General features: G+C 36.9%; 1 protein-coding gene across 1 annotated transcript; it reads right to left on the reverse strand.

Moving 5' to 3' along the window:
• Positions 1–1,094: 1,094 nt before the first annotated feature.
• On the reverse strand, positions 1,095–24,165 carry LOC135833354 (trehalase-like). The gene is made up of 10 exons (XM_065347110.1): positions 23,912–24,165; positions 23,626–23,694; positions 5,528–5,991; positions 5,189–5,424; positions 3,259–3,383; positions 2,969–3,108; positions 2,681–2,856; positions 2,396–2,594; positions 1,610–1,815; positions 1,095–1,456 (listed from the first exon to the last, which is right to left on the reverse strand). The coding sequence occupies exons 1-10, from the start codon at positions 24,031–24,033 to the stop codon at positions 1,298–1,300; spliced, it is 1,896 nt and encodes a 631-aa protein (XP_065203182.1). The 5' UTR covers positions 24,034–24,165; the 3' UTR covers positions 1,095–1,297.
• Positions 24,166–24,335: the final 170 nt, after the last annotated feature.

Consider the following 24,335-nt stretch of genomic DNA (forward strand, 5'->3'; position numbering starts at 1 on the left):
ATCAAACACTGATAGAATTTCGGTAGTAATATCTCTTTTTATAACTACCCTCAAATTATATAGCAAATAGATATTAATCCTATTATTGAAAAAAAAAATTGACCACGATTTCTCTCGGAAATTTTCAAAGCGCAAGATAACAGAATTGCGAGTATTTTTCGATTGTAATTTATCCTTCCAGAAACACTACCATTCTCATGGTTTTCTTGAAAATATGTATACTCGTACATAGTAGGTAGGTACCTAACTAACAATATGTGAGTTGAATAGATGAATTCGAACGTGACGAATGTGACGATGTGCCATACATGTTGCAAATGGGAATTCCGCAAAATTATCGCAAATAGGAGTGAATTTTCAAACCTCACATTTTCGAGAAAAAAATCGCATCATATTCTAATCATATTTCCAAATTATCATCTATTTTTGACGCTCATTTTTGACTTATACAAGGGGTATCTCAACCGACAAAAAATTTATGAATCGGAATCGGACAGAGCTAAAACAGAAGATCAAGTAAAAATACAAATCACTAACCAAAATTTCTGTAGTTCAGTTTTTCGATTTTCAGCGAATTTTTGAAAATCAAACAGCTAAAAGTAATATGTAACTAAATTTTACCAAACTGATCGAAAATGCTGAATTTTGGTAAAATTTTGACTTTCTCGCATCCTTGAGCCATTTAATTTCAAAAAATAGCACCTTAAAATTTTGGAAGGTGACGTATTTTTGCAAGCATCTACGGGCAGTGGATTCTCCGAGTTTGGCGGCCGATATAATGGTACTATTTTAGCGATTGTGGCGTTCTGAGAGGGAGGGATGGTAGTAAAGTTTTGTTTATGGCACTTTATGGTAAAAGTAGGTATGTACTTACTCAATCAGCGGTATTAAAACTTACATTTACTTTTCTCTCTCCCACTCTATTCTCTTTTTCTATACTTATTTAATGAAAAAATACTCCAAAAGCCGGCCGAGCACACCCCAGGTATCGGTACTTCTTAAATTACTTATCAATTTTCGAAAGCTTTTGCCCTCGCTCTTGAAAAAATTAAAAATGTTAATAATGGTAAAAGAAATTGACTTCGAACACCAAATATGTATTTATGTAGGTATATTTGGAAAATAAGTCTTGTCTAAATATTCATTCCCAAATATCTAGACCTAAGCTAAGGATATGTAGGTAGGTAAATATTATATTAAGTATATTTAAGACACGCATTAAGAATATCATTTATGTGTACTCGTATGTATGGAAGTAAAAGAAGTCAGTAGAACGCATCAAACGTTTTAAACAGAATTAGATCTCTGGTGCACTTGGACATCTAATATTAGGCGACAAAGGGAAACAATTCCACAAGCTGAATAATTCGAAGATAACGCCATTTGTCCAACCAAAGCCAATCTGACAAGGATATTCTCCTTTTTCTCCTTTTTTACCACAGACTGAAGCATCATACTGCAAAATATATCAAACATAAGTATACCTAAGCAAATAGGTAGGTGACCCTATCCATCATCATTCATCACAGTGCACATTATTGTAAAAATCTGGTAGTTTATAGATATAGGGGACAGGGGTAATAAAAGCACAAAATAGGTAGGTACTTACTTTTTCATACATTACTCCATCATTCAAGTACGCTGCGTATGCTGTTTTCATAAAAGAAGTTGCCAAGTGGTAAGCAACTTTCTCAGCTGTTGGATCATTGCTTTCTTTCAATCCTCGAATGATGAAAGATTGTAAAGGAGCCATAACACTTGGGTAATCCCACGTTTGTAATGAACTCGCTTGGTCCACGCCACTTGTTGGAATTCCTGAAAAAATATTCCCTTAAATGAAGTGGGTTTAATTTTATAGGGTGCGTACTGCGTAGAAATACCGAGTGGTACCTCCAAAACAGTTTTCTGCTAAATGTTTCTGTTGGTCACAGGGAATGATAATAATGATAACACAAAATGATTTGTTTTTGGACTAAGGTGATAACATTGCATCAGTCATATGCATCTGCTTCACGATACCAACCAATAGATACATTTTTAACGAAAAACTTTCTCTGGGAGGCACTCGATATTTTTGCGCACCCTGTGGCTGAAGTTTCAAATGCTACCTTTTAAAAAAAACTATTCGCGCGTTGATGAAGTGTAGAGGTTCTAAAACTTGTTAGTAACAGATATGTAATTGAAGGAATAAGTACATGCATGTGTAAATATTTTAGGATAATGTGCTTTGAGAAACTAAAATAAAAGTACCTATGTACATTATTTCAAACACATTTTCGATCTAAAACAAACAAATTTTTTCATCTGGAATTTCAAAAACTGGGCGATTGACTTTAGGTAAGTCTAGTTATTTATTTATTACATAAGTACCTAATATTAATGTGCAATGACTTACCACAATATGAATTTTCCAAGTTTGAATGTATCATTTGGTTTTTTTCGAGGTATTTTAATGCAAGTTGTACTTTGGTGTGATTATTTTTGTACGCTTTACTCCACAATGGAACAAAATTACTGGCGTAGAAGTACTTTCTGTTTTTTTTTGAAAGTATATCGTAATCTAACCACATCCCTTCTTCCTCATTCCATAATACCTGCACAAATGAATTCACCATGTAGCTAATGAAATACACTGTACCTACCTATAAAAAAGAAAAACCGTAAAATATATTCGAAATACGTTTTCTATTGCATCCAAAAATTTGCTGGCCCACTCGTCATATTCATCTGCTTTTGCATTATTTTCAGCAAAGTTACGTTCCCACTCAGATAATCTCTTTGCGTTAGAATACATAATGCTAATCAGATCCACATAGGCGAACTGACGAGGATTCATATCCCTCAAGCCATCTGGCACTAGTCATTGAGAGAGAAAGGTATAGGTACGTATTAGGTATACCTATCTATTTCTTGAATTGTCTAAAAAATACTCACCCATTTTTGAGGCATAGGTAAATTAATGACTTACTCCTTTGAGCGTTTTTTGGATTTCTCATATGTCTACTAGAAAATTCCCATCCTGATTCTAGCGCTGATCTTGTTCCAGTATAAATCGACTTTGTTGTCTCCAGATCTTCAGCTAAATAGTTTACAAGGTCGAGATCTTCTCTAAATAAAAATAAACATAATTATAGAAATTGGTTAATAAAAGGACAATTTTGTAGGCCGACGACATATTGACAAGGCTAAATGAAGTGGAATTTATTTCAATAGATTATTTCAGTATTCTATTTTCTATTACTTCATAGTTAGGCCTACTTATAAGATTCGGGACGAGGAAAGCAGCTAAGAGCATTGTATCGAAACAAATAGTACGTTCTTCCGTCTATTTTAACTGTCACGTTTCGATTTTTCAACCACCAATCAAATTCTGCTTCCAAATACTGTGCAAATAAAACATAATATGTACCTACCTATGTAATTAAGTAAAGGCTAACTCTGACACATGAGTGCAGAAGAATAAATCGCACGAACATGCTTACCCTGAGGGCACGTTTGACACTCAGGACACAATGCCAGAGGAAAAAAGTGCCAAAATTTGACACCAGAGTGTCAGATTTATCCTGGTTGGCAATGGTTTTTTTTTGTGCAGTCAGATTTTACAATATGACTGGGGAGTGGGGATATGACTACTGTAATTAATTAGCGAAATAGACAAATTTTTGAGATTAGAATACCGTGAATGGGGGCTATTCGAGAAATGTATTGCTCTTTTTTCATTATATTTATAGATCGTGAACTATAAAGGAGGGGCTATACTGAATTAAAGGGTACACTTATTCCCGTAACTTATACTTATCTAAGCTTGGTTTATACTGAACTTAATGTCCGTTAACGTAAAAGTTGCCTTTGTTCAACTTCTAGGGTTAAGTTCAAGGTTATGGTTAAATTCAGTATAGTTCCTCCTTAACACCTACAGAGCTGGTCAAGGTCTCATTTTATTCTCTGAACCTTCCTCTACCATTATACGAGTACATTCATACCAGATTTTTACCCGCTCTCAAAAAACCCTGGAATTTTTTAAAACAAGCAGGGTCGATTTCCCACAAATGGGGCCATTTTCTGCAAAATGTCGTCAGAAAAGAAAAAAGTGACTGGATGGTATGACTGGCGATCTGACTCGTTCAAAAATGAAAGTAGCCATATTTGATTTTATTGTTTTGTGATTGGTTGATTTTTTCAGTAGTCACAACTGAAAAATGTAACTGAGGTTATGACCAAAGAAATGATAGGTAGTCACGATTTTCAACAGCTCCCTATTGACAAAAATTGTGCGTACAACATGCTGAAATGCATGTTTTTTTGCATATCACACGCATGCGTGAATTTGGACTTTTTCAAAAAAATCACATGCTATTCAGCCAGCAAATAGCATGCTTAAAAGTAAACTAAAAGTATGTACAAAAAGTGCGGAAATTTTGGCAGAAAAATTGCTCATAACTCACAGGTAATACTATCTACGGATTAATTGTGAATTTTAAGACATTCCATAGATAATTTTTTCAAAAAAAATGAAAAAAAATTGAAAAATTTCCAACATGTGCGGCCACCTTGCAGCTTATTAGACTAGAGGTTATTTTTGCATAAATGTTATCAATTTTTAGACTTGGAAAAAATTTTAATAGTCACTGGTGCATTTTAGAAAATACTTGGTTGCTAGATTGCTTCTGTTTAGCATGCGAAAATGCACGCTTTTACACCAGTCCAAAATCACGCATTGTTACGCATGCTTTTAAGCATAATTTTGTCAATAGGGCTCTTACCAATTGGGAGTAGTCTCACTCTCTTTTTGACATATAGAGCGTCAAATAGTGGTACTAAAGTGCCATACGTGCCCACGGGGTAGGTGTAGAATAATTTGAATATAGGTAGGTAGGTAGGTAGGTAGGTACAGGTACCATTACGTTAGTGTTCTTTCTTTGATGAGAAAAACATACATGGTGCCTAGAAATATCGAGTACCCCTAAAAAAGTTTTCTACTAAGTACTTTGGTTGGTCACAGTGAATGATAATAATGATTAATGATCACATGATTGGTTGTTGCCTGTTGGACTGGAGAGATAACATTCCACCAATCAAATGCATCTATTTCACGTTGCCAACCTATATTTTTAATGAAAAACTTTTTTAGGGGTACTTGATATTTCTGGGTACCCTGTACTAGGCACCTACCAATTATCTAGCTTACCCGCAAATTTTCTTTGATTATACATTCATCGTTTGTTGCTTGGTAATAGGAGTCTACCATTTGTATGAGCATAGGTGGATGTGATCTTTTTGAATAGTAAATCCTATTTCCATTTGGTACATAGCCGAATTTCTTGACCAAATGAATCATGTTTCCAATAATTCCTTTCGTAGTATTTCGCATTCCACATGCTAACAATCCTTTTATGATCCAATACGAATCCCAGTAATACATTTCTGCGTGTAAAGATTTAAAATAACAGTATGAAATAATTAACTAGGTATTGTATTGTATATTAGATTAAGTTAGAAATATCGATTATTTTTTCCAAACGCTTACCATCGAATCTACCACCAGCTACAATAAATGTGTGCGGCACATAGATGTAAGAAGAACGCATGGTTTCGATTGATTTTTCTTCCTCTTTGATTGCAGGCAATAGTTTTCTTGATAAATCTCTCCAGAAACGATTCATATATGAGAGCCATTCGTGAAATTCGGTAGTATTGACTTGCTGGAGGATGGGAGGATTATCATGGAAATCAGTCAAGATTACGTTTGACTGCGAATCTATCCTTCCATCTACAAAGTTATCATCGATGAACTTCTTGAGCTCTTCATTACTTAAATGATTATTCGTGGCATTCATTTTTGCTTCGTTGTAGTTCTTCAAAATTTCAGCTTCCGAATACTTCATTCTATGCTTGAGGAATGCGGTACTATCGTAGTACAAACCACTTGTCTGTATATCATGTAGAAGTGTGGTTTGCCCATCGTCATCTTTGCCGATGCAGAATATCTTGCTGAAATAAGTATATCGCAATAATTAGGTAGGTATCTAAAGTTGATTTTATAATTTTATTATAACAAAAAATAATAACTTCGTTTGCAGTTTTTGATTTTTCTTAGTTAGGTAACAATAAGACTATTCAAAAAACATAAACAAGCGCAGAGATTTTTTATTGAGTTTAAAATCAACTCAGAAGAAAGGTAGGCTACGTAGGTAGGTATACCTATATGCCAACCCGCTGAAGAGCGTACAAAAAATACTCGTACATCAACAGTAAACATTTCAAGAGCGGAAGTGCATTTTTTGATTTTTGGTGAATTTTTGAGAATCAAAGTGATATAGTGGGAAAAAGCGAACATACTATTAGTGGTATAGTTTAGAATGACTATTACTGGAGGGAAGATTAGAAATATTCCATAGGCGGGGAATATTTTCGAATACCTAGATAGCTCAGAAGGGCGTAGTTTGCTCGATCGCTCTATACATCATTTAAAGAATATACGCAATAAATACGAATTCTGTTTTACTTACTACGTATATTTACACTTTTTACATAAATTCATTGGCATACAAAGCAGTCTATAAATTTAGTGAGACAGTATGACCTAACGAATTTCTTCATAATTATGACCAGGTCACACAGTGACACAGGTCAGCCAAAATTGACAATAATCTATCAAGTAGATTTTACCCTAGTCAACAACAGAAGACATAGAATAGGAGAAGAATACATTCATATAATATATACACGAGAATGAAGCATTTTAGTTTAGTCATCGTGGAGGCAACACCATGGTCCATATCTCCACGAGAAAAGATTAATATTATGCACTATAATTATTTCAGTTGGCGTTTCCACCACTTACTTCAAACTGTACACGTTTGTCATCGCTTATCTTGGCCTGTCCAATACTGTAGGCTTGATGACACTTAACTAAACGAGGTATCACTTTAAACTTTGCGAATTGAGGTGATTTCCGGATAAATCCCTCAACACCAAAAAGGCTCACGTTATTAATCGATTGATGATCGATTAATCTAGATTTCACAGTAGTATTAACCATGCGCGGAATGGTGTAAATCGAAAAGTCTTCGTCATGGACTCCCCTCAACTGGGGCGCTTCCATGACGTAAATTTAATCAACATCGACGAATGAACCGACTATCGCGAATTGCCGAAACACTAGTGATTTCTTCAGAGTAGAAATCGTTATTATAAAGACGCTACTTTTGTCTTAATCTCCACCCCTAATTAGGGGGGACCAATAGCGTACTTGCTAAGTACAAATACTTTTACATAAATTGGAGAATTTATGTGATTTTGGTTATTTATGTCCAAAATCCCTATCTTCGGCCATAAACGTCAAAGGCTCGCGACCCTTCTTAATTAGAGAAGGGTGCCGCCTTATATGCGCGAGTATGTCGCGTATATATTTGTACTTAGCCTATTTCCTAAAGTAGTTCAGACGTTACCAATATTTTCAATATAAGGGGTTCGTAATATAAGCACTACCTTACGGCAGTGGGGCCAATCTGCCCTCTATCAAATGCCCCTTCGTGAGTTCACTCAGAGGAGAGCAGATCATCGAAGTGGATCACGGATCATGAAAAAGCATAGAGGAGATTGATCCCACGCCGTACAGACCCTGCCATCCCCCTTCCAGTCCTATATGCATGCCACTGCCCCTCCGTTTTGCACTGCGCTGGATCGCAGCTTGTTTTCTGAGGGAACAAACTTTTCAAAGATGGTTCGGAGGCGGGACTGTTTCAAATTGCAAATATAATTGCACATATCCTCCATATGTATCGTCAATAAGAGTATATTAGAGTCAGTCTTGGTTACTATTCGATTTCGAATAATGTGTGGCCCTGATAAAGTCTCAACTGTCCATTTGACAAGCACTCACACGCGGTGGCGTGTAGAGTCATTGAAACTATTGTAGGAGAATAAAAAAGACGTCGAAAGACTGAGGAGCTCTAACTACTACTTGATTAATCGATACATACAACTGACATGCCAACTATATCGCCGAAATTTTCAAAAAGAGGGAGTTTTTCAGAAGGTGGTAACAATTTTTGGGAACTTATTTTTTGCTTATCAGGCTCAATTTAGGATGGGGTCAAAAAAAAAAAAAAAATTTTTGTATCATGTATGATATCGAAGAACTTGCTATTTTTTTTTTTTTTTTTTAATTAATTAAAATTTGAAAAATAGTGAGGTTAGTGGGTAGCCAGATATCTATTAGCAAGGGTGTCAATTCGAAAAGGAGTCTTTCACTTATGGTTTGTTGTTTGAAATACATAAAAGTTGCTCTCTCCATTTTCTAACTTGTTCGAATTATTTAGTTAGATCTTGAGCTAGATTACGTATTTAATAACGATGTCGGTTCACTGTCGAAGTATTGACCTTTTGTAGAAATTTGACCTATATATTTTTTAAATTTTCATTTACGTATGATTGTATTTTTCGAACTTCCGGTTTTTTCTTAACTTTTTGAGTCGCATTTTTTGAATTTTCATCTATCATACGTATTTTTCTCTAACTAACGCGCGTAATTTCTTAACCAGGTGTGACTTGAAAAAATGAAGAAGATTATCGAAAATGATTGGATCTTTTACAAAAAAAAAAATTATGTCACCCTGGGTTATTTAGTTTTCTCATTGGATCGAAAGGTTGTTGCGTACAGTATGAAGGGTGGTAGAATACGTCTACTCCTGAGTCCTAACCTAGATACTATGTACATACTTAAAGGAATAAAATTTAAATATATTTTTAAATTTTTACGAATATTGATTTGTCCATCAGTTATGTAGTTGGGGTATCTCCTTGTGAGTGGATATGATGTTGTTATACCGATTAAATATTTACGTATCATCTCTATTTTGGCAACTACGATGTGTTTCTCAAACTGTTGAACAAATGTAAAATATTAGAAAATTTATATTTATAAAATTCGACTGACACTCCGTGTGGGTCGAATTATTAATGCTAAGCTTATTGTTAGTGTTTAGTGCTAAAGCTTAAAAGTAAAATTTACGAATTCGATACGGTTTTACTTATTCTTCCGGGTTTGGTTCAGGGGTTTGCAGTGCGCGTATGTATCTGTTGGGTCCTGAATTGAAACTTTGGATTATTCCTGCTGCTCGGCGGACCTCTGGGTCCTGTTCTGATTCCTCAGCCCAAGACTGTAGATTTTGAAGGCGTACGAATGGTTGAGGCATCTCCTCAGCGCTACGAGGTATTTCGGTGCCATTTGTCATTCGGCGATTAACGACAGGTCTCGAGTTGGTGATTTCAAACGTGTCATTGGCCGTTCGTCGAATCGTGCATCTAAGTGGCTCACCGGAATCGCTGGCTTGGAGTGCTTCTGTCATTGTAACGGGCTGTTTCGTTGCTAAATTTACTAAATCAAAGTCTTTAGAAGTGGATGGGGTCGGATTATTGTCGACTTCCATCAAAGATACATTTGAGTTAGGATTATTAGTATTGATTAATATATTCGAACTTGACGAAGTTCCTGGCTGTGGAGATGGTTGCATGGTTTCGTCAGTAGATAGGTCTATGGCTGATTCCTGTGGAACTTCTAGTTGATCAGCTGTGGTTTGATCATTTCCGGCTGCAGGTATGGTAGGTGGTAGTAGCAGGATGTCTCTCTTCTTGTTGGTCTCTGGTATGAATTGTCGGCGAATAGCGTCTATGGTCTCGTCATACATCGTTATTGGGTAGTATGGACCGGCGCTGTTCCAGTTGGGCAAGTGTTGGCTTATCATTGCGAAAATACCTGGAATTCGAGTTATTTTCGCATCTAATATGCGGGACCAATCATAGTTGAGAGCGTCTGAAATTTGAGTCGAATTAGTTAAATTTGCTTTGGGATGTAAGATCAAAGGCAATATAATTAATTCTTTTACGGCCCTTGTATTGAACAGAATGCATAGTTTTTGCATATTTTCGAAAAATTTATCGTATGGTGTACCGCACTGTATATCATATGTCCCTATCGATAGCATGATTCGAGCAGGGATTTCTTTGAAACTTGAAATAAATTTTACGAGGTCGTCGAGTAATAAATCCTGTCGGTAGAATTCTGTGCTTACTTGGTGGGTGTAAGGCCTACCTAACGAGAGATTTTTTATGATGCCATATACGTGTCCGTCCCCTATCATGAAGATGTTATAGGTAAACAGTACCACAACGTATCTATCTTCATACACCTCGTATGCCGCCGCTGTGAAGCCTTTTGGGAACGAGTTTATGGGATAGAAAGGAATGAGTCCATTGGAATCAGTTCCAAAGCGCTTGCGGTATTTATTGTGATTATTTCCTTTTTCAGCCGCAGTACCTCGCTTTTGTTTTGGCGGTGGAATTCGTGCCTTTTTGGAAATGTGAGTACCTATCTGACCATATTCCCTTTATTTTTCATCGCCGGTTAGTTGGTTATCGAATCGGGATTCATATTTCCTGATGTCGTCATCGAATGGGTCGGAGCTGATTGGCCGCTTTTGACTGCTACTTTCAGTCGAGGATCCGTGTGGACGAGGCGTTGAGGCACGAGAATTCACTGGTGTTACAATGAGGGTACTAGTCGACGGCTTCGGAAGGATCGATCGATAATTTGTAGTCGGAACTTGAACGAGATTTTGAGTACATAGAAAAATTGGTTGATCGGTAGGAGTCGGAGGTGGAGCATTTAATGGGGTTGAAATTACTGACGGTGGAGGAATATTCATATTAGGAATTGGAGTCGTGATATTGGTCGGAATAGAGGCATATGACATCGATGTAGGACTGTATATCGGAGATTGCGGTCTATAATGCGGTGGTGTAAAAGAACCTATCGGGGTGTTCCTGGCCCTAATGTTAGCATACAGATTGCTGGTTTGTTCATCTATCAGCATGTTGTATCGAGCCTGTAAATTTGCGTATTCTCTTTGAATGTCCTCATATTGAGTTCTCAAAGTAGAATTTTCACCCGAAATGTCTGACACTGTGGCCTGTAGGCGAGTGTACAGATCGCGTTGCATCGTGAGTTGGTTGTTTAAATCACGAATTCGCGTATCGTTGTGCATGTAATGCACGATTTTTGAAGAATGTTTCACTACCGAAAAGTCAGTCCCACATAATTTTTCTCGACAACCTCGACGCATACACGTAAAAATTTTCATGTTATGAGCATTGGTTTCCATACTTTGAATGTAAAAGTTGTAGATGCAACTATAGTGAAAAAGGTGTAGGCACTTAGTGATCGAAATTCTATCCCTACCTGTGACTACGTCGGGTCCACAGTGGGTTAATGGACGACTGCATTTGTCGCATATGAGTTCGCAGTGGTTCATAATGCGATAAGTAATTCACGACAAATGGAAAAAACAAATTAGCGAAAAAATCAAGCAATCCTGAATATTGCAGTATACCACTAGGGGTGTGCTGCAAGTACATATACGAGACAATGCAAGATGTGAAAAGCAAAATATAAGTAAGTAGAAAAAGTGTCGATCTCACCAAAGGTAGAAGTATGTCCTCCTGGCACTGGCTTCACTACGTATATGGTGGTCTGTTCTTTTTGCTAGGTACTTTAGACGTGATTTTTTGACTATTTTGTATTTTGAACAAAGTGTCCCTACTCCTTTTTACATAATTTTTAGTGCGTTTTAATTTTCTCGCGATGTTTATGTGTAAAAAGTCAAGAAGCGAAGGGTTTGTTTTCAAAATAATGACCAAGAGCGAAAGATATGGGTATGAAACAGAAGATAAGAAGTTACGCCCTTAGGTAATAAAATTTTGGGAGTGTGAGAACGTGATTTTCAGTGGTTTTTAATTTGTGACAAATTAGTTGCCATAAAAGTCACTGAAAAGGGATGAAGATCTCGGAAGGAGAATCTTCTATGTGTCTGGTATTTTAATTATTGTTTTTGGTTCTTTTTTGATAATTTATTTACGAATTGGATTAAAAGAAAAGGCAGAGAATCGGTTCGTCGCCTACAATGTATGGCTTATGCGCATGTTATTTGTATGTATTACGCACTCTTGCTACCGGTTTTACACGGTGGGCATCAGGTCATTAAGTAGTTTACTTTTTACGAGCGTGTCACTGTCCGTGATCTTAAACACGTTAACTAGGGTGGTTTTCTCACTTCGGTCTGACAGTGATTGATGCGAGTGTTGAACTGTTGCTCTGTAGTAGCGATGCACATCGTAGTTTCGAGACGATTTTTCCTATGCTTATTCTGGAATGAGTATATTAGTATGGAATTCGTATTTAAATTATAACTAATAATGATAATAAAGCTGTTTACCAATAAATTATAATAACTTAAGATTATTGTTACCATTCTCGTCTATATGGTTTTGAGATTTTTAGGTCATTTTACGTGGAAAAATCATTGTATTTTCGAATTAATGATTTACGTGATTTTAATATTTGCATTTGAAGAGTGCAAATTCAATATGTTCATGTAGGTGCATAAGGCATCATATGGATTATAATTTTTTCTACAAGCGATTTTTATTCTGATGCATTGAGTGTGCGTATTTTTAGTCGTGTCTTGCTGTTGGGACAATTGACGTCGGGTCGAAGAGATTACTCAATGTATTGCTTTTCAGAGTCTCGGTTATAGTAATATGATGATCTGATTATACAATTTATTTGCATTTGAAGAATGCAAATTTATATTAGTTGTTTAGGTGCACAAGGCATCTTGTGGATTATAATTTTTATAGACGAGTTTGGTTTTTATGTACAAGTTGTACGCGTTGTTCGCGTCTAGTTTTTGTCATTAAACATTCACTTCTATTTATGAACAATTATGTATACTCGCCTGCTTTTCAGTAACTGTATGACAATTGGTAGATCAGCATTAGGTGAGCATACTGACTTATTCAATGTAATTGAGACATGAATGTTCATCTGTCGATAGTAGATGTGTAAATTGTGTATTCATCTATCTTCTTCTTCTGTGAAAGGTGGGGCAATCGACAGAGGTTCATGTTTGGGTGAGGTAGATGAATACACACTTCTTCCTATTTAGTAAACTTGCGCGTCGAGAAGGCAATGTTTTGAGGGAGTCAAGGCCGTCGGCGTTTGGTTTACTGACACGGTGATCGTATTGTGTAAGATCGACAGACTGGTTGACTATAAATGTGCGTTTTTTCAACACGTGTGTTTGAAAAATACATCATTTACTTGATTGTAAATACTTTTTCTATTTTTGTGGGTTTTTTTTTTTTAATTTTTTCTTCGCGTCGCGTAATGAATACTCAGATTTTGAATTGATCGTGTTTTTGCCCTATAAGGCAAAAAGATGAGTTCCTTAATTACTTGGGTGATCCCACCTTTTGTTGTTTTTATTGGGATCGACTATGACTTCGACTGAATTGGTTACAAATTGTTTTTTCCAATAGGACTCAGGTTGGGGTCGTCCTAATCTGGCTCTTACGCGATCGGAAATTCGGATGATAGGTAGGGGAGGATATCGAGAATTGTAAGTCTCTTCCTGGGAGTCATTTTGGGATTGTGAGGCAGGCTGCTGCGTTTCTACAAATCCTGAGTCAGGTGGAGAATTCTGCGATTTCCTAATTCTTTTGAGGATTATGACTGGGTTTGATGTTAGCGTAGGCTCTTGGGATTCTATTGTTATCTCCTGGTTGTTATTATTATTGTCAGGAGTCTGTTGGGAGTCTGGCAACGTTAGGTCAATTTGAGAGTTATCTGGAGAGCTGGTTTGAGGGTCATTTTCCTTATCTGGGGGGCTATTTTGAGAGTCGTTTTCCCTATCCTTTTTGGGTCTTCCCCGTTTTTTGGATTTTGGGGTTGAGGTCTCAGGTGCCCCTTGAGAGGGTTGATCGTCATCGTCAGTTTGGGATGATTGGCTATAGATGGTTTCCTGCGAGTCGGTTAAAGGGTTTTTCCTTGGCCTTCCCCTATTCCTTTTTGGCTGTGAGTCTTCGGCTACAACTGCCCCAGAAGAGGAGGGAGGTGGATTTGCGAGGGTAGCACCATCTTGGAATCGAGAATCTAGTTTGTTTTGTGCTGCACGTTCGGCTCGAGCTTTTGCGCGGTTTTCTCGTTCTAACTGAGCTTTTGCGCGATATTCTCGTGCTGTTTTTGTGACCTCTTTCATAACAGCTTGTGACGCTCGACTGAAGTCTTTGTTACTAACGATGATCTCACTCTCAATATCCTCGTCATCAGAATTTGAATCATTTTCCTCTTCTTCAGAGTCGTTTTCAATATTATTACGATAGTCTGTGAGGAAGTCTTTAATTTTTTGTTCTAATGTCCGAGAGTCGATGTGGGATTGTAAGCAAATTTCGTCTTTTAATTTTTCCAAATTTTCTTTAGTGATGAATAAGGTTAATTGGCAAATATTTGCCACACGTTCGTCTGTGGTATTCTCCTTCGGGGTTCCTAAAAATTTCAAATCGTGACATTTTTGTTTTTTGAATGTCTCTTTGTTTTTTGTTGTTAGGAGGGACTCTTTCTTCAAGAATTTCTATGATTTTTTTACAGAAGGGATCATGTTTTTGATGAAAGGCGATGTTTTGTAGCCTTTGATTAAGTTCCGAAATGTTTTCGCTTAAGAATTTTAGCTCAAAAGGTTCGATACCTGTCTCAAATTTTTCTGTCTCGATATCAGTTAGGTAGTTTTCCTCTTCGGGAGAATCCACAATCTGGACACTGTTTATCTCTAAGTCTGGGGCTTTTATGTCGTAAAGCTTCTTATTAGAGGTAGTTATGTCGTAAACTAAATCGTAACAATTTAAGATAGTGATCCAGTGAGCTGCCTTCCTGTGTGTTTGAGCAATTTCGCGAAAACGGTTTACAATGGGTAGGAGGTTCGATCTTACATGTATTCGTCGACCGTGTAACCAAATTTGTAATTTTTGAATGCACTTTACTAAGCACATAATTTCGCAGTCAAAAAGCGTAAAGTCTTTCTGATGGTCTTTAAACGCGATTGAGACAAATAGGATGATTCGTTTCTCTGTTTCATGCATGTAAAACAGGACTCCGTTCATTGCGTCGTTTGTGATTTTGGTATCAAGGAAGAGGTCCCCTTCTTTTTGAGCTTGTTGGAGCTTAAAGTCCTTACGAAATTCGGCTTTTAGTTTTTCGAAAGCTTTTTGTTGGACTTCAGTCCATTCTACGGGTACATCTCCCTTGGTAAGTTCGTAAATGGGGTTAACGATTTGCAAGTATTCGGGGATAAAGTCTCTATAGAGTCCTGTGTTCCCTACTAGGGCTAGAATATCGTTTTTCTTTGAGAGAGAAAATTTACCTCTTTTGGTATGTTTTTTCTCGAATTCATCCAACTTCTTAATTTTTTCGTTTTGTTTTCCCACCCCTTGATCAGAAATTACGAATCCTAGGTGGTCTGCGCAATTACGAAAAAATTGGGTTTTGGTTGGGTTTAGTGTTAGGCCATGTTCGCGAATTTTTTGGAAAACTTTTTCTAATCTAGCTATGGTTTCTTCGAAATTTTTTCCCGATATTTTTATGTCGTCTACGTATTTCGTGATTCCATCTTCGTTATCGATGACCTGATTTATCATGAGAACGAATTCGCCAGACGAGATTTTTAGACCATAAGGGAGTCTTATAAATTCGTAAACTTGCCCTTCAGATTGGAAAGCTACGAATTTTCGCGAATCTGGGTGTAGTACTAATTGCCAAAATCCGGCAGTGAAGTCTAATGTACAAAATAGTCGGTCTCCAGCATTATCATAGATCATGCTGGCTATAGTATTCGGCTCAGTAAGTACATTAATTAAGAACTTATTTAATTCGTCTGCATCGAGGCAGATACGAATGTCCCCGTTTTTCTTCACTACAGGGGCTAGGGTGTTAATGTAGGGTGAATGTGAATATTGAATGATTTCGAGTTCGAGCATTTTCGCGATTGCGCGACGTAATGCTGGGAGTAGTTTTTTACTGGGTCGAAATTTTTCTCCTCTCCAGGGTTTGAGATGTTCATCACCCTCTTTGAAGTTGAATTTTACTTGTTCACCTGAGTATATTCCGGGGTTTAGATCAAAAATATCGTAAAATTTTTCCAACCTCTTAAATCCTTCAATCGATTGTTCCTCTGTGATTGAGCCATTTTCAACAGCTGCCTTTAAATCTTTACGTAAATTTTCACGGAAAGTTTTTATAGCTGTCGCTTTATCCTCAATAATCTCTTTCTCCACTTCGGTGAAACTTGCCCCTGCCATGTAATCGTACATTCTGAGGTATTCATCTTGCTCCTCGAATGTCATGGAGTATACGGTGAGGGCACTTTGGAACTCAATTGTGGGCATAAAAGGGATTACGAATTCGTCAAGATGTTCTGGCTCGCATATTAGCTCACGCCTGTGGATACTTATCGTCATACGTAGGTGTTCCATTGAGACTCTACCCATTAAAAATGTTTGACCAGGGGCGTCCATAATGTAGAAGGTGGCGCTAATTATTACGGGTCCTAATGTCATTTCTATCTGGGCGAGGTGTGTAGCTGCTACAATTATTGAATTGTCTGCAAGTTTGAGTTGGACTTTCTTTTTCAACCTAATAAACTTCACACTTCGGGGCGCTTCTTTTAGGAATGTTTTCAGTACTGTTTTTGTGAGAACATTGGGAAGTGCTCCGGTGTCTAATTGCAGTGCTACTTTTCTCTGACCTATGAAGACAGGTACGACACATGCGGGGTCGTCAGTGCGTTGTGTGACTATTTGACGTGAGATTTTGGGCTCAGGTTCTCTACAGGGTATCGCATTGTCGATTGCGTCGATTGATGTAAGTTCATGTTTTATGTAATTTACCAGGGGATTTTTATTTTTACGTTTTTTAGCATTTCTAATTTTTAATCGGTTTTCGTTAATTTTGGATGTGAATATTTCGCCTAAATTTTGGTTTGGAATCACTCGAGGGTCATTTTGTAATTCTCTGAATGCAGCCCTAATGATTTTGCCTGGTTTGGATTTTTCGGAATTTGTGATTGTTGTTATATTATGAACCGGCATAGTTGCTCTTCCCCACATCTCGCCTTGAGTATTAGTATAATTTTGCTCTTGTTCCATTGAATCTACGTGTTCAATCCATGCCTCAAAGTTTCTCTGGCGTATTAATTCCATAATAAGAGAGTTTCGAACATCGCGATATTCAAGAATTGATGGGAAGTATCGTTTAATTGCGGGTACATAATGAAATTTTTGTTCGATCGGTAGAAGTTCTTTGCGATTTCCTGTCTTGGGTCGTGTAAAAAATCTACCTTCGTCACAATTTACTTCCGTTTGTAAAAATCATAGGGCTGGGTTTTTCCAAAAAAGTACTTTTGAGTGGGCCGCTATGCGAGCGTACATGTTTTTGAAATTTATATACCTATATAGTTTCACATCGGGCTCTTCTATATTGCGCGGTTTTACCAAAGGAAATAAAAGAATTATGCTTTCTGCTTTCCTATTTAGTAACAAGTCAACGATGTTTTGTAATTGTCGTTCAATTACTCGATAAGGTTTGCGAGAGAAGTTAAATTCTAATTGTCCGGCCGAGAGTATGTAATTTGAATACGGTGGAAATTCAGTTTTTGATAATCGATTAAATAAAGTTTCAAGAGGAAGTTGGTCGCGTAAATAATTGGGTAGTTGACTTGATAGGATCACCTCTCCTCGAGCCATGTAATGTGAGAGACTGTCCCCAACCCATATGTAATCGCTTAAAATATCCTTGAATGGGGCTTTCTTAACACTAGGCGATGCCCCCGGGCTACCTAGTGATATGCGTTTCCCGAACTCAAGCTTTCAATTTCTTCTTCACTCTCTTCAGGAGACATAGCGGAGGTTATCGAACCTACTTTCAGAGTTATGGTTTGAAGGTCTAGTTGTTCGGGTTGATCCTCAAACATCTGATTAAGGAGATTACATACCGATATAGTTTCCTCTAAGTCCTCTGAGGGGGTGTCGACGATAACATATTTGTCAGTTTTTTCATCAAATTCTACCGTTTTGACGTCGGCAGGTGGTGTACGCGGCGGTCTTGGTTTATTCGCGATTAAATTTCCGTATTTATCAACATTAAAAGGTTTCGAATTTGGTTTTTGTTGAGGTGGAGTCTGAGTGGAAGCCTGATTAGATTTTGGATTTTCTGGTTTGTTTTTAGAATAAGTTGCAATGGGTTTGTCAGCCGAAATTGTGGCTTCCTCAGAAGTACCTGAACGATTGTTTTGATAATTATTATTGGGTTTCTTGGCTTTCTGGGATAGCATGTCCCATAAATTTTGTAATGTTTCCTGTGGCGGATACGATGATTCTATTTGTTTTGGGGGAGGTTGCGAAAAAGTTGGGTAATTTTTGTATCTACGAGCTCGAGAGAAAGTTATCGGGACTTCATTCACGGTATCGCGTTGGATGTCAGTGAGCCTGGATAATTTATCAATAAAGTGGTCCAAAGTTTGCCCTTCTTCTATGAGCCTATTGTGATATTGTTCTGGAGTTTTATTGATTAACATTTCGATGAGGTCCTCGGCATCACCATGGCGATGGTGAGAAAGGGATCGCGCCCATCGAATCATGTTATTAGCCATGTCCTTGACGTCGTTCGCGGATATGAATTTGTATTGACAAAATTTCATCGCTTCGTTTTGAGCATGTCTGTCCCAGTAGTAATTTAAAAATTTCTTTTTTAATTCGTCGTAGCGATGGATATTACGAACTGTTTCCAAAAATTGGGGAGAATCTTTTGTAAGAATGACCTTTTTGAAAGCAAATACCTTGTGGCTTTCGTCAGCATTTGCGTTGTTAAAATATTTGTCGAAATCGTCCAAAAATTCGTGGGGGAAATATTTTAATTCGTCCGAAAAATAGACACCTGCGTTTCTCACTGAACCTGGATCAATTGGGTTGGTTTTAACCTTCCTAGTTTTGACTGGTAATCTACGAATTACGTCCTTCATAAAATTTAAATCGTTTTGTAGCTGGCCAGAGGTGTTGTTCCTATCTTGTGATTCGTTGTTCAGTTGTAACATTTTTTCCAAAAGTTTTTGAATGGCAGACGAATTGCTAGCAGAGTCAATTTTTGCTTCCGATACATTCAAAGAAGTTTCCTCTAATTTTTCGCCTAGTTCTTTCAACCATTCAGTGGTTGATTCGACAAGTTTAGATTGTTGAATTGAGATGTCCTGCAATTTATCGTTTAAATAGATGGCGACCTTTTTTGCTTCTTTAGCATAATTTTTCGCTTTCTTATTTTCCTGAGTAGTGACATCGATTTTTGATTTTAATTTTGATTGCATTTTCTTATTCCAATCCCAAGTCTTTTTGAAAATTTTGTAAACCTCATCGTCAGTCGAGTCCCTAATTGAATCGGGGTCAATGGGGTACGAAGTATCCTGAGTACCAACACCTTCATCGGAAAGTGTATCTGAGTTACTATCATCCATATTTATACACACCGTGGTGTATTCTTGTGGCTGATCACTAAAATTATTTGAATTATGATTCTCTTCGTTCATATTCAAATCCGGATTCATTACGCGAGCGGGCTTTCGGCTACTGTTGCAAAAGTCCAAAGAAATCAAAGGTTTTTCTTTACTTACTCTGCTACGAGTGCTTAAAGCTGGAGGAGTATTCATAAAGCGCGAAGTGCAAAACGAAATAGTACTGTAACCCACGCGAGTCGAAAACAGAATAATTTTTGTGACAAGTGTACAATAGTTGTATTAGCATTGACCTGTTGGTGGGAGGTGCTAATGTTCAAAGGATTTCCCCCTTTTTTTTAAATCGTCGCCTTGGGCTATTAAAAAATCTTGAGATTTATGACCTTGGCTTCGCGCCTCCGAGTAAAAGGGGTGACACTTGTTGTACAAATATACGTAAATACATAGTAGCTAAGTATCCCTATTTTAACTTATTTGTCGGAGGTTTCCTTTGAGAAATACCGCCGGTGGTGGCGGGGTTGGTGGAGGTAAACGTAAACTCTAAGTACTATTTTCCACTTCCAAAAATTTCCTGCATCCCTACTCTTGAAATTACAATATCTATTCGACTATAACTACGCTCTTTCGGAGAGCAAACTACGCCCCTATGCGCCAAGTCTAGGTGACAGACTTCTTCCCCCTTTTTTAAAGAATTTCAAGGGAACTTCAAGGACGAAAACTAGCGGCGTGTGTAAAGATTGCACCGAAAAAATCATGTTATTTAGACAAAAATGCATCTCACCCTAATTTACAATGTTGTCATATTTACGAGTATTTCCTTCCAACAAATAGTTTAAAAATGTGAGCAAGTAGCAGGCTGAGTAGGATTTTAAATATTTTCCTTGAAAAGCGTAAATCTACCTGGTATTGACTATGTAATTATTTCGTGAAAACGAGGTATAAAAATCTATATTAGCCATATGTAAATTTAATTAATTCAAGTGTATCAATTTGGTGCTGATTGGTCTAAAAAGATAACTCCGAAATTGAGGAAAAATATATACGCTAAGTTGTTAACCCTACGCATGTCATATTTTCGACACTGGTTTGGCTGTGTTGACCTTTTTGTTTATAGGTCGTCCAAGGCAGTATCAAAAACGAGGTAAGAAAGTGCATTGTATTTTTTGTCTAAGTGAAAATCTTAGCTGCATGCATAGGAAAATTCTCACTTATGTTATCGAAAAAATACAACACACATTCTTTGTGGGTTTCAATAACCGTTGAACATTGGAGTTCCGAGTTATTAAATCCATGCGGTAAATTATTTAAAGACTAAATAATTACGTGTAGACACCCTCTTTGCTGAAAGAGAGGTGTTTCTTTTAATGGTGCTATGGTACATTAAAAATGTCACGTATCCCTAGTCTGCTGATTACATTGAAACGCGGCATCGTCGTCACCCTCGTCTTGTAAAGGACGCGATGCGAATTCAACATCCTACTGACCTAGTTACCTACTGAATTTTTGGTACTATTTGGTTCAAAAATACTTCGTGACAAGTCGGTCAATTTTGATGGGAATTAATTTTGTCTAAAAATAAGTTAACCTAGAGTATAACTAATAGTAACTATTGGTTAGTTCCTATTCTCAGTCCGACACAAATTCATGGAATTTAGTTGTAAAAAATAGTATCAAGGACGAGATATGATATAGAATTAAAGTATGCTTAAACTTTTCTAATATCGAAATCAATTTTATGTTCTCAGTCCGACCTTGTTTGAACCTGTTAGAGTTGAGTGACAATATCAAGGACGAGGTAAAAAATCTAAATCTAGATATTTTTGAATTAACTACTAGGTTAATTTCTCAACTTCCAACATACGTTCCGCCCCATAAGGTTTGGAGAAAATGCTGAACGAGTAAAAATCTAAGCATAATGTAATTTTAGGGTAGAATTCGTGATAAGTCTGGAGCATTGCCATACTCGAACTGTAGTGAATATAGTGAGATATTTCAAGGCCAACCAAAGACTCCGATTTCTCGAAAGTCAATGAAAGTGCGATCCACAACAACAGGTATAATTTCAACTCTTGATGCTTAAAGTGGATCTCCCTACATTTTTTGAGGCTAACCAAAGATTTCATGATGGCGTTACACTCACTTCGGAGACAAACCAAACGAGGACGCAATGAGAGTGCAAGGGGTCTCTGTGAGTTTAGTAACCTTCATGAAATCAATGAAAGTGCGACCTACACAACTGATCTACATTAAGGTCAATTGCTAATGTAGGTCTCCCTAGAGTCCTAGATTTTATAAGCCGAAAACGGGGACAATCACGACCCATTTGATCTCAATTTGGTACATAGTATCCAGGTAAAGAATCAACATTTTCGTCTCAAAAATCTAGGAGTGCCCTATTTCTGATAGATGAGAGGTCATTTTCGAACTCTCTCCTATCAGAAACTCATCCACTCGTAATCCGAATTGAATTTATTCGTTTTATGAGTAGGGGGACCTGACTACAGGCTCCTCCAACTGGTCAAAAAGATCGATTTTTGAACAGTTAGGGGGTCAAATTAAATGTTAAAAAGGTCCCTAATTCACTACATCGAGCACCTCAAAGTGCAGACTTATTAACCCATCTTTAATTTATGAATAAATTAAAACACAGGTCCCACGTTCAGGCGCCAAAATAATGCTATAGTGGGAAAAAGCGTTACTACTTTGGATTGGTATAGTTAGGAAGGAATACCATTGAGGGGAAGATAAGAAATATTCCATAGGCGGGGAATATTTTCGAATACCTAGATAGCTCAGAAGGGCGTAGTTTGCTCGATCGCTCTATACATCATTTAAAGAATATACGCAATAAATACGAATTCTGTTTTACTTACTACGTATATTTACACTTTTTACATAAATTCATTGGCATACAAAGCAGTCTATAAATTTAGTGAGACAGTATGACCTAACGAATTTCTTCATAATTATGACCAGGTCACACAGTGACACAGGTCAGCCAAAATTGACAATAATCTATCAAGTAGATTTTACCCTAGTCAACAACAGAAGACATAGAATAGGAGAAGAATACATTCATATAATATATACACGAGAATGAAGCATTTTAGTTTAGTCATCGTGGAGGCAACACCATGGTCCATATCTCCACGAGAAAAGATTAATATTATGCACTATAATTATTTCAGTTGGCGTTTCCACCACTTACTTCAAACTGTACACGTTTGTCATCGCTTATCTTGGCCTGTCCAATACTGTAGGCTTGATGACACTTAACTAAACGAGGTATCACTTTAAACTTTGCGAATTGAGGTGATTTCCGGATAAATCCCTCAACACCAAAAAGGCTCACGTTATTAATCGATTGATGATCGATTAATCTAGATTTCACAGTAGTATTAACCATGCGCGGAATGGTGTAAATCGAAAAGTCTTCGTCATGGACTCCCCTCAACTGGGGCGCTTCCATGACGTAAATTTAATCAACATCGACGAATGAACCGACTATCGCGAATTGCCGAAACACTAGTGATTTCTTCAGAGTAGAAATCGTTATTATAAAGACGCTACTTTTGTCTTAATCTCCACCCCTAATTAGGGGGGACCAATAGCGTACTTGCTAAGTACAAATACTTTTACATAAATTGGAGAATTTATGTGATTTTGGTTATTTATGTCCAAAATCCCTATCTTCGGCCATAAACGTCAAAGGCTCGCGACCCTTCTTAATTAGAGAAGGGTGCCGCCTTATATGCGCGAGTATGTCGCGTATATATTTGTACTTAGCCTATTTCCTAAAGTAGTTCAGACGTTACCAATATTTTCAATATAAGGGGTTCGTAATATAAGCACTACCTTACGGCAGTGGGGCCAATCTGCCCTCTATCAAAAGGGCCAAAAATACGAAAAATCAAAAATTTTACCAAAATGACCGGGAAAGGTCTCGTAGGTACTACATATGTCTACCGGTACCATCAAATCTGTCTCCATGGTTCATTCACATCGGTTCAATTTGCTCAAATACATCTGACATCTATATTTCATAAAAAAGCGCAATAATCACCTTTAAAAAAGGTTTTATCAATTTTTAAATTTTTTAAAAAATTATCAGAAATTCAACAATGAACTAATCGCAAGATCAATCAAGAAAATAGTTTCGTGTGGTGAGTGTCAATGTGAAACTGAAATTTTAATTCAACATTATTTATTAATGGGTGAATGAAAATATCCTTACCTGTCACAATCTGGTATACACCCGTTCTTATCTGGAACAGGTCCTTTGATTTTCTCAATCTCAACATATCTATTAAACATCGCACCATTAAAATTACATACAATAAAATTGAATGAATAATAGGCAGGTAATGTTTCTTTTCTCGTTGGAATCGGGAAAAAATGAAAATTTTTTAATTTGATTAAATTACGATGCAGTTGTATTACAATTTTGGTGAATTCATTACCTATAATTTTTTAAGCCTAGGAAGTAGCTGAAGTGGTATTTACAAAATTTCATCATTTACCTGTCATCCTTACAACTTTTTTTTGCTTTGACAAACATCATTACACCATCAGAATCAGAAACACCCACCAAAGTAAACACAATTATTGTAATCAACATATCGAATATTTTAGAGTCAAACATAAGCTAAATTCGCTAGTCCAGTACCAACCCTAATTGATTTTACTCGAAAATAAATGAAATCACCAACGAAGTTTCAACTTCAGGAGTTGAAAATACATACAAATACATAAAATCTGAATTTAACAGTTTTGAAAAAAAAACTGATATTCCATTTATACTTAGTCATCAATATATATATATATCATATATTTTCCATGAAGGAAGTCACCGCAGTTATTTTAATCAAGAAATTATCACTTTATCCGTTTATGCAACGCGCAAAAAATAAATTGATCGTATCGTCATTGTCATACGTATCCTCC

This window comes from Planococcus citri, chromosome 1 (genome assembly GCF_950023065.1).
Source record: "Planococcus citri chromosome 1, ihPlaCitr1.1, whole genome shotgun sequence".
In the NCBI taxonomy this organism is placed as follows: domain Eukaryota; kingdom Metazoa; phylum Arthropoda; class Insecta; order Hemiptera; family Pseudococcidae; genus Planococcus; species Planococcus citri.

What these genes read in the sequence shown, in the direction of transcription:
- LOC135833354 (XM_065347110.1), bottom strand. Translation starts at nt 24,033, where the DNA reads ATGTTTGACTCTAAAATATTCGATATGTTGATTACAATAATTGTGTTT. An exon ending in TAATCAAAGAAAATTTGCGG is followed by an intron (nt 3,384 to 5,188) that starts GTAAGCTAGATA and finishes TTATTTGCACAG; the next exon opens with TATTTGGAAGCAGAATTTGA. An exon ending in TTTTGGATGCAATAGAAAAC is followed by an intron (nt 2,595 to 2,680) that starts GTATTTCGAATA and finishes TCATTTGTGCAG; the next exon opens with GTATTATGGAATGAGGAAGA.